General features: G+C 40.4%; 1 protein-coding gene across 2 annotated transcripts in view; it reads right to left on the bottom strand.

Annotated features, from left to right (window-relative positions):
* LOC122014325 overlaps positions 1-10475 on the bottom strand; it is a 40015-nt gene extending 29540 nt beyond the window's left edge. Inside the window, exons 1-2 of one of the 2 annotated variants that reach the window (XR_006120646.1) lie at positions 10131-10475; positions 9935-10041 (exon numbers count right to left, since the gene is read on the bottom strand). Coding sequence is in view for 1 of the 2 variants with exons in the window: in XM_042570523.1 (XP_042426457.1) it covers positions 10023-10041; positions 10131-10465 (354 nt within the window). In the remaining variant the exon portion in view is untranslated. Of the gene's footprint in view, positions 1-9634; positions 10042-10130 lie in introns of those variants that run through there. The other variant, XM_042570523.1, reaches the window with a different exon arrangement.
* Positions 10476-11714: the final 1239 nt, after the last annotated feature.

Consider the following 11714-nt stretch of genomic DNA (forward strand, 5'->3'; position numbering starts at 1 on the left):
TTGGCTATTTATATACTTTTCATATGTCATATCTTGATTATTTTTTTTTTACTGTCCGATAATACACTTAGAAAGAATTCTATGTGGATTAAGAAAGAGACAGTATTGGTTGAGGAGGAGTCCTTTAAGTCTTATTACCTAATTCGCACCTTTTCGGTGTTTGACAAAAGGGGAGAAGATAACTAAGTTTAGAGATGAATGAAGTTTTGATTTTAGGGGAGAGGATAACCTTGAGGATTATTGACTTCCTTACATAGTATTGTATCCGTCTTAGGGGGAGGATCTTGATTCCCCTGAAATTATGGAAATATGAGCATTTCTGATCTAAACTTAAATCGTGTTGTCAAACAACCAAAAGGGGGAGATTGTTGATACAGTCTGACCTGGCTGTTATTTTGATGTTGACACTGATTTAAGTTTGTATCAGATATTAATTAAACTCAGATTGAGTACTGATCAAGGTTGATCAGGTGAAAGGGAAAAGTCCAAGTATGGAAACTTGGCACACGAAGTCGGAGAGGGTTCGGTAGCTCGTTCTCTGGACTAGGTCAGAGAGGGTTCGGTAGCTCGTTCTCTGGACCGGACGAAGTCGGAGAGGGCTCGGTAGCTCGTTCTCCGGACTAGGTCAGAGAGGGCTCGGTAGCTCGTTCTCCGGACTAGGTCAGAGAGGGCTCTGTAGCTCGTTCTCTGGACAGGACGAAGTCGGAGAGGGCTCGGTAGCTCGTTCTCCGGACTAGGTCAGAGAGGGCTCGGTAGCTCGTTCTCTAGACCGGACGAAGTCGGAGAGGGCTCGGTAGCTCGTTCTCCGGACTACGTCAGAGAGGGCTCGGTAGCTTGTTCTCTGGACCGGACGAAGTCGGAGAGGGCTCGGTAGCTCGTTCACTAGACCAGGAAGGCTTTAGGGTTTAGGGCTGGGAAGCTCTAAACCTACATAGGCATTGGATCGGTCTGTTGACCGATCCACCTATAGCCTGATCAGTCCACAGACCGATCAGAGCCTTCCTGGACCGATCAGGCTATGGCCTGATTGGTCCAAAAAGGTTGTGGATCGGTTTGCTGACCGATCCACAATAATGTCTGTAGTTTCTGCTGTTTCTCTGCAACTTCTGATTCATCTGATTTAACCATCTGCGGTGAGCTTTTTAATTTGTAGGTTTGTCAATGCTTAAATTCAAATTAAGCTCCATCAGAAGAATAAGACAAAGTGTTCTTTCTACTGTGTTTCGCTGCAAATGGTGCAATTGGAGCATCAACGTTTACTGGCTGCAATCTGGCTGCGATCTGGCTGCGATCAGTTGGCAATCAGCTTGACTTCTGCTTATTGGTTCGAGCTCATAGACACCCGTGAAGACTTTAGCCGGAATCTATCCGGGGTGTGATCTACCAAAAGATCAAGGGATCGTCTCTTTTTCTTGCATTATCTTTTCGTTTGCATATTTCCGCTGCGCTAATGATTTGTAGGAAGAAATTCTTTAAGCTTTTAGAGGAGGCTATTCACACCCCCCCTCTCTAGCCATCCGAATATCCCAACAAGTGATGGCTAGAGAGGGGATCTTCGGATGGCTAGAGAGGGGGGGTGTGAATAGCCTCCTCTAAAAGCTTAAAGAATTTCTTCCTATAAATCGTTAGCGCAGCGGAAATATGCAAATGAAAAGATAATGCAAGAAAAAGAGACAAACACCACTAACACCAGTATGTACGAGGTTCGGGGATAACTTGCCCCTACTCCTCGGCGTGTCCGTAAGGTGGACGATCCCTTGATCTTTCGGTAGATCACACCCCGGATAGATTCCGGCTAAAGTTTTCCTCCTTCTCGGTGGAGTAACCTCTCCACAAAGTCTTCGAAGATATGTAAATAAAGCACAAGACTTACAATGATCAGTGGCTAAAGAGAATGAAAAATATGCTCACAGCCACGCGAAGACGACAGTGAAAGCAGAGCGCAAGAAGGACGCAGCTTCTCAGCACAGAGCTCAAAGCTTAGCACACTCGTTTTTTTTTTCACAGTTCCTTATCCGAAAATCTCTTCATCCTTCTTCTTATGCCTCTGCTTTTCCACTACGTTCAGCCTGTATCGAATCGCTGTCAACCTGCACCGAATCGTTGTTGCAAGCTAAGGTGTCGCCAATCACTCTTCCTCCTCATCTGGTTCTCTGAACTCACACCAATATAACCCATGGTCTTCACGGGTGTCTCTGAGCTCGATCCAATAAGCAGAAGTCAAGCTAATTGCCAACTGATCGCAACTAGATCGCAGCCAGATTGCAGCCAGTAAACACAGTAGATGGTTAAATCAGCGAAACACAGTAGAAAGAACACTTTATTTTATTCTTCTGGTGGAGCTTAATTTGAATTTAAGCATTGACATGATACCTACAACCTGCAAATTAAAAAGCTCACCGCAGATGGATAAATCAGATGAATCAGAAGTTGCAGAGAAACATCAGAAACTACAGACATTATTGTGGATCGGTCAGCAAACAGATCCACAGCCTTTTTGGACCGATCATGCCATAGCCTGATCGATCCAATGCCTATGTAGGTTTAGAGCTTCCCAGCCCTAAACCCTAAAGCCTTCCTGGTCTAGCGAACGAGCTACCGAGCCCTCTCTGACCTAGTCCGGAGAACGAGCTACCGAGCCCTCTCCGACTTCGTCCGGTCCAGAGAACGAGCTACCGAGCCCTCTCCGACCTAGTCCGGAGAACGAGCTACCGAGCCCTCTCCGACTTCGTCCGGTCCAGAGAACGAGCTACCGAGCCCTCTCTGACCTAGTCCGGAGAACGAGCTACCGAGCCCTCTCCGACTTCGTGTGCCAAGTTTCCATACTTAGACTTTTCCCTTTCACCTGATCAACCTTGATCAGTACTCAATCTGAGTTTAATTAATATCTGATGCAAACTTAAATCAGTGTCAACATCAAAACAACAGCCAGGTCAGACTGTATCAACAATCTCCCCCTTTTGGTTGTTTGATAACACGATTTAAGTTTAGATCAGAAATGCTCATATTTTCATAATTTCAAGGGAATCAAGATCCTCCCCCTAAGACGGATACAATACTATGTAAGGAAGTCAATAATCCTCAAGGTTATCCTCTCCCCTAAAATCAAAACTTCATTCATCTCTAAACTTAGTTATCTTCTCCCCCTTTGTCAAACACCGAAAAGGTGCGAAATAGGTAATAAGACTTAAAGGACTCCCCCTCAACCAATACTGTCTCTTTCTTAATCCACATAGAATTCTTTCTAAGTGTATTATCGGACAGTAAAAAAAAAATAATCAAGATATGGCATATGAAAAGTATATAAATAGCCAATAAGAACTGAAACATAAAGAGAAGCAAGTAATAGAAAAACGAGTAGCATAAATATATGAAAACAGCTAATATCCAGGTCAGACACATGTATCTATCAAACAGTATCCGAAGCATAGACAATCAAAATGACCAACATAAAACAAGGTGTATCAATCAACATCCTCGATATGAGGAGCATCATCATCATTAGCTGGAGGAATGAGTCCCTGAGGCGGCATGCTGCTGCTCGAAGGTGGATAGCACGAGAAATACTGCGGAGGTGGGTAGCTGGCCATCCATCCCAGAAGCACCTGCTGCGTCGCTAAATGCTGACTGTGTAGATCATCGTAATGCTGGTCAATCCGAACGCGCAGCCCATGGAGCTCAGCAGCCAGCAGCTCATCGTGCTGATCGATGCGGCTCTCCAGCTCAGTGATCTGCCAGCGCAGATCAGGATCTGCCTCTCCATACTCAGCAGCTGCAGGAGGAGGAGCAGCAACAGGAGCAGCATCAACCTGTCGTGGAGGTGCCCGTGGTAACTCACCCAGTGCTCTCCCGTCCTTCCAACGAACCGCCCCATACTGTCCTATGATGCCAGACTTGGAAAATGCATGTTTTCCAAGTCTGCAGTCATGCCTCACCATCTTGACTATCCTTCCCTTGGAGACATCAATTTGTAGGGTCTCGAGCCAATCCGTAATTATATGCTCATAAGGCATATAAACGGTGAAGCTGTTAGGCTCACTATAGGAGATGATAGACGAATAAATGCTCGACATAATGTCAAAATCAAGACGCCGACGCAATCCATAAAGCATCAGGCAGTGATATGGTCGGATCTCTGACAAGTGTTTAGATGTGATTGGCAAAAGATAATTTTTGACAATCTTAAAGAGAATGTAATATGAGGCAGATAGTCTCAGGGCTGCAAAGGTAGGAAAATCAACATCTAACTCATCTTGTCCACCCGGTCTAGGATGTCCGAAGAAATACTCATAAATGGAGTCAGATGAAACATCAAAGGGAGAATGTAAGGGGTCTGGTAAATCAGGATATATGGAAAAGACATTTCCTGGACACCTCCGGCAAGCTAGATAATCAAAGAAGGCCGAGAAATGGAAATCAATAGTCTGCTTAGCAACTCTAGTTTTATAATTAACATCATTAGTTTGATGAAGATTATTATAAAATTCAGATACTAAGTCGTAACTGATGTCCCGTTCTAAATAGACTAGAGAATCAAATTTGTAATAGGCAAGTATTTCCAACACAGATGGACAAAATTCATCCATGAATTTTTGATCCACAGACCTACAAGGAAGCAGTTTGAAGGTTCTTTGTTAAAAGGGTTGTTCAAAGTGATGGTTTGGAAATCTTCCAGAAATGGATGGTTGAGGTCGGGAGGGAGCCTTAGATTTAGATTTCTCAGTTGACGACTTAGAAGTTCCCTCACTAACTTGTTTCTTCCTAAAGGTTAAAAATGTGACACGGACGGGGCAAACAGGTGAGCACGGAAGCCACCAACAACCGAGAACCAAGCCAAATTACAAAGATACGGTGAGAAATGAAAATGAAGTGCCAAAATGAGTAGAGCTCGGGAAGAATGGAGTTACCTTGGTGTCATTTATGTATCTTTCGGAGAACGGAGAGAAGAGTTGATGCGTAGGAGGGTGTCGGCTAAGGCTTCGGCGTGCAATGGGAAGAGAAGGGATCGGGAACAGATAAGAGGGATGGTTGATCGATCCAGGTGTTGATATGATCGGACGGCTGTCCAATCAGGAGAGATCCTGACCGATCAGGGAACCTCCTGATCGGTCAAGGAATACCCTGATCGGTCGGTGGACCGATCAGGAAGCCTCCTTGCGTACTGATCGGTCCCTGGACCGATCAGTAAAACAGAGTTGGATCAGACGACGAACGTCATACCTTCCTCTCCCCTAGCAGCAGCCTGCAAGTTACAACAAGAACCCTTAAACTGAAATTCAATTTCTATCGAAAATTATTAACCGACAAAACTGATTTAAAAAAGAATCTACAAACATAAATATTTCGAAGATGAGCTCTTTGGTAAATTGTTTAGAACCGGAAAGTTCCAAACATTTAAACACTCAGACCAACTCCAAACGTATAGAGTTTAGACGTTTTGAACCTTAAGGTTTCAAAACCAGAAAACTTCTGAAACTATGATCTATAGTGAACCAAGGTATTAATCAAGACTCAGGCTATTTATTACCTGGTTCAAAACACATCCTTGCTATGATCAGTTTCGAGTTTGTTAAAATATATCCAAATTACTATCATTACTTCAACAACTTGTCCTATTTTCAATCAAAATTATGAAAGGTATCGATCAAAGGTATCAATCAACACATCAACCAAAGTTAGATAATTTCTAGGTAAAGGTCCAACCAAGTTTCCTTGGTTAGAATATATGAGTAAGATCTAGGAACCAGATACACATGAATTATGTAATGGTCTCCAAATTGCTATCATTACTTCAACAACTTGTCCTATTTTCAATCAAAATTATGAAAGGTATCGATCAAAGGTATCAATCAACACATCAACCAAATTTAGATAATTTCTAGGTAAAGGTCCAACCAAGTTTCCTTGGTTGGAATATATGAGTAAGATCTAGGAACCAGATACACATGAATTATGTAATGGTCTTCCCCATACTCGATTTATGTCTCTTCAACCTAATTATTCAAGGGATGCATGATACATTTTGAATAATGTGGCTGATCCTAGCATCTCACCCCATTTCTAGCAAACAAAAATAATTTGTTAAACCTTATAGTTTGTGTGAGATGTCCCCAAGTTGTTCAAATTAATTTCCCAATTTCTCTTGTCATTTTAATTGTCCTTATTGATCATGATGAAGTCCTAATGGCCTATTGAGCCACACACATTCCCAATTCTCTCCTTAAATGACTAAATTCATTTTCCGGAAGGGGTTTAGTGAAAATATCGGCTAGGTTTGATTCTTATTTTTCAAAAAGAAAGTCCATGTATATCTAGTAAAAGCTTAAAGATGGGCATACGATATCTTAAACATAGGGAGATTAACGCACTCATGATAAGCAGGAGCCCATATTATAATATGGGATTGGTGCGGTAGTTCAATAATAACTCTTTAGTGGTATGAGTTATTATTGATGAACTTGAGTTGGGTGTTCGGGTTGAACACATGAAGCTCAAGTTCATCCAGGCCAAAACCAATTCCTCCTCTCAGTCCCTGTTGTAGCCTCTACATAGTCTCGCATTCACTCGTTTGATTTTGTTTCCTACCCAAGAAAGAGGTCGGCCAAGCCTTGCTTGGTGCCCAAGCAAGGGGTCGGCCAAACCAAGAGAAAAGAAAAGGAAAAGAAAAGAAAAGGAAGAAAAAAAGGGAGTTGTAAAAGGGAGATTTTTTCTCAACAGAATTAGAGATTTTTCTAAAAAGAATTATGTTACTTCTTTCTTAGAAATTTTCTAAAAAGAATTATATTAATTATTTCCTAAGAAATTTTTCTATGTTAATTCTTTTCTAGAGATTTTTTCTAAACAAAAATTCTGTTAATATTTCTCCTCTTTTATCTGGTGTCAAAGGTTATAAAAAGGGAGGAGGTCATGCCACCATAATTTAATCTCTCTCGAGTTGTTTTCCCTTCTTGTGGTTGGCACCTCATCTCTTCGTTTCTCTCTTTTCTTTTCCCCTAGAGTCGGCACCCACCTCCTATCTTCTCATCTCTTCCTCCCTTTCCTCCCTCTAGGGCCAGCGCATATCTCCTTTGGTGGTCGGAGCTTGGAGGAGAAGAAGAAGAAGAGAAGAACCACCCTAGGTGGTAGGCGGTTTAGAGGAGAAAAAGAAGGAGGAGGCGCCCCTTTTCTTTGCATCTTTTAGTGGTAGGCAGCTTGGAAACAAAAGAAGGTTCGGGTGGTTTGTCTTGGTAGATCGTCGCTCACACGACGTCCAAGAAGAGGAGAGGAATACAGCAAAAGATCAAGAGGTTTTTGCCTACGAAGAAAGGTACAACTAGTTATTTATTCCGCAGCGTGACTAGTTATGTTTTCTTTGTATGGATCCTGAACACCAACACAAAAGGCAAGCAATCTTGTGCTTCGATTAAGGTGTGTTTTGGTCAATCAAGGACTTGCTTGATTGATCAAACACATGTCTGATCGAGCATGTAGGTTGCTAGGAAAAGTTCTGTGTCTGTACAAATTTTTGTGCAGGGGTTTTACACAGAACGAAATTTCGAGCGTCGACACTATTATCCCAAAATACTACTAATGTCATAGTGCCTTCTCTTTACCTATGTAGTATTTGTACACATACCTGAAGAACACCCAAGTGTATGTATTGCATCCTGTTTTGCTGTAGTTGATTAAAGCTCTCTTCTTGGATGAAGCTTCTGTCTACTTGATTACCATCAGTTACTAGAAGGGCTTCTTCGAATCTATGCACATATACACGATAATGGGCATCATCTCTTCTGGAATGATAGAGTACCTCTGCTGGTACTATGGCAGCTCTTTCCTGCATGGATAATTGTAACTGTGCCTGTGGGTCGATTTGTTGCTCCAGTGTATCACTTTGATTTGTTCTTCCCATAAGGCGCCTTCCTAGCCGCTTGGTTGTCTGCCTTGTGTTGTAAAGTCATCGTTGATTTCTTTGATAATCTCGAATTTGATCTTCAAATAGAGGCATCGTGGCAACTTGTTGATCAGTCCTTGTTCTGGCGCCCATCTTTCTTAAGCATTTCTTGTTCTTCCTTTAAGATTTTAGATGGATCAGTGAAGGCCCTTAGCTTGCCCTGCTTTTCTTTTGGCCTTATTATTGGCCCAAGAGATAGATTTTTAAGCTTTTCAATTAAATCTTCAGGAAAAGAGGGTGTTGAAGACTTTCCTTTTTCTGAAAAAGCTTTCAAATCCTCTTGTATTTCCCTTAGTGTTTCAGCTATCTGAATGAGGAGTTGGATTTGCGTATTATTTTGCTTAATAATTGTTGAAATTCCTGCTATGGTGCCTTGGCATCTCGGTTGCTTCAATTTGGTCGGTTGCTGCAATGGCATCTCGGTAGGAGTAGGTATTTCTAATGATGATGTAATTACTCATAAAACAGAAATGGATTGGGATTTTAGAAAGTCCAGGGTAACTACTTACAACCGGGGTCCTTTATTCTTAGTTTGATGAATAGGGCAGTTCCTTCCTAGATTTGCTCACATAGGTGTGCCCTTGGACTTACTGCGGCTCCTCTTGCCTATAGCCAAGTTAGGACCTGTTCTTTTACAAGATCCAAGTAGTCATTAATTCAAAGAATCAAAGATCAAAGTACCTGGTTGTAAGGTCCTCACCCTGGGCTGAGGTGGTTTTAGCCAATCATCTCTTTTACAAGCTCTGATACCAATAAGGTGGTGGTGCGGTGGATACAGGCACAATAATAATAATAAGGAGAAAGAGTAACTCACAAATATTATTACTTTCAAGGATCTTGCTTACAAGCTTTCCCAAGTAGGGTTCAAGTTCTGCTTGAATGCTCTGCAAGGGTTGGAATCCTCTCTTATTAATAGCGGGGATGTCGGGTGCTCATTGGGCCGAATGATGTTCTTTACGTTATCACAAGAGAGCTTTTCTAAATCTTTATATGCAGTGTCTTGTATAACAGTTGATCCTTGTGCTGGATCTTCTGTAGAAAAAAACCCTTCTTATTTGGGATAGAATGTTTTGTGTACCTTCCCTTCCTTTGCTGGTTTGGATAAGAGCTTCATATTCAACTGGATAACTCATCCTCCATTGTATCCATGTAATCTTCTCTATTTCACCTAGTAGGTTTTCAATGTACTCAATTTTATCTTTAGTGTCGGTGAATATCTGATTGGATATATGATTTTTGGCAATTGATTCCCATCGGGTGAATGCATCATCAAAAAGGTCTATTTGTTCTGGAATAACGAATAAGGCCCCTCCCTGTTGTTGTGCTGATGGGAGTGTCCATAACTCATTATTAAGCCCACCTTTGAATTTAACTTTTGGAGGTTGTTGCTCATATATGGGCTAGAACCTTAGTGGTCCATTCTGGGCTCTTGCAGGGGGTAGCCAGGTGGCCCCATAGCTGCATCTTCTGGTGGCCTGTATGGTGAAGTAACCATACTTGCTGGCTGTGATGAATCCTCTGATGTTGCTTCTATTAATTTTCTTAGAATGGGGTATTCCATTTCTACCTAGAAACCGGTGGCACTTCAAGCAATATAGAAGTTCAATCAATCTTCTTCCATTAATGTTTTATGTTTTTTTTTCTTCTATGTTTGAAGCAACACCTACACAGTATCAGAGATTATTATTCCAAGACAAAATCTGTAAAATCACTGCATGATCCATATAAATTTCCCCTTAAGGAACAGATAGCAATCTTACAATGAACTAGCGATCAGTTATTAGACAGATTAACATATTAATATATACATGTGATTTTCAATCGTCTACCATATTTTCATTTTGGCATTCAAACAAACACCTTTTCCACACTTCCAACTGCGCATTCAATCCTTTACCGATTGGAACAGATTGACAAAAGATTTAAGCACGGGAGCCTTCACTTTTCATGGATTTCGTAGCAATAAAAAGAAGAAATTAAAGGATTGAATTTTGAACTCACAAGATCAGGAGCAAAAGAGAAGAGTGATGGAGAGCCATCCGGCACAAATCATTCAACGCTTCGCACCCTCTGATCCAGTCTTTCGAGCTCAACTCCTCCAGCAACACCTGCTCATCCCAGCACATCAGATCCAGAAAGCGTACAGAAAGAAAAAAAATCAAAATTGAGATTTCGATCAGCTACAGGGTGAACCGACATCTTCGATTCTGGATCCATTAGGGCCGCAAGGTCCTCGGAAGGGACATACTCCACAGACTGCTCTGGGGGCGACGGATTTGGCATGTTCTCATCGTTCATGCTGGAGGCTGTGGCAAGGGCAGCTGCCGCCTTCTTGGCAGAGAGGGAAGGGGAGGCAGCGACCTTGGCCACCTTCTTGGTCTGCTCAGCGGAGGGAAGAGCGTTGTCGAGGGGTCTCAGAGGCATCTTTGCCCTAGGAACCGAGAGGGATGGGAAGGCTATGTTGAATGTTGCTGGGGAAAGGAATATTCTTCCCCCCTCTACATGTGCCGGATTCGACCGTTGGCATGGCATTGGTTTGGAGTGGGATGGTGTTCGACCGTTGGGGCGGCACTTATTTAAATAAATAAATAGATAAATAGAGGACAATTTTTGAACTGCCAAATTAATTTAAATGAATTTAAATTATCAGTAATTGACAAAGGGTACATTTAAAGTTATCAAATTTTCAAAATGCACATCCAATTTTCCAAATGACAGATTTATTTCTGATTTTATTTTTCTCGTCGCTACTGTAGTACTGTATTAAAAAAAACATCAATATGGTATTACTATATTTCAAAAATCAGCATTACATTTTAATAAATAAATATATAAATAGAGGGTAATTTTCAGACGGCCTCTAAGTTAATTAATTTAAAATTATCAATATGAAATTTTTAAAATGGGTATTAACTTTTAGATTTCTCAAATAACATATTTGTTTTTTATTTTATCATTTCCGTCAATCACAGCAATACTACGTTCAAAAAACATCACTATAGTCTTACGACATTGCAAAAATTAACATCATTATGGTGTTAATTTTCAAATTACAGCACTAGTGTTGATTTTAGAATTTATGTAGTGTCAAAGTGATATTGATTTTTAAAATGTAATATCATGATGATATTATTCTTTGAAATTCAGCACACCCTTCGGTATAGCTAAGTCATAAATTTAAAGAATTAAGCTAAAGTCGATTCCGAATAAAGTCACAAAAATAATTTCTCATGTGATGATTTATTTTGATTTCTGGTTTTACTTCCTCCTAATGATATGGGAGACCACCAAAGTGATAAATTTTACCTTTTGTAAAAAAATTTTACACCACAATGATTAACAGGGGATAATAAAAAAACAAGTATATGTGGGGAAAATAAAAAACAAGTGTAAAGTTAAGTGCAATTTTTGATAATTTCATAATTTTAAGTGTAATTTTATTTTAAATTTATTTTACTTCGAAGGAAAGTATTTTTTATAGTAGAAAATAAAATCTTAGTATATTTTAATATTAAAGAAATCTCAGAGATATTTAAGAAAAATTATTAAACCTCAAGTTGTTTTGATAATTATTCTATAGTTTATAATAATTAATAAAATAATGTTTTTAAACAAACTAACAATTTAAACTAAAACAACTTGAGGTTTAATATATATATATAGAGAGAGAGATTTGATATGCTAAGCGACACTTTATGCGCGACCGTGAGCGAAATCCGATGTGTGCTATCTGACACGACCAAAACCTAATTTTTTTAATCTCTCTCTCATCTGCATACAA

Source organism: Zingiber officinale, chromosome 8B, assembly GCF_018446385.1.
Source record: "Zingiber officinale cultivar Zhangliang chromosome 8B, Zo_v1.1, whole genome shotgun sequence".
Taxonomy (NCBI): Eukaryota; Viridiplantae; Streptophyta; class Magnoliopsida; order Zingiberales; family Zingiberaceae; genus Zingiber; species Zingiber officinale.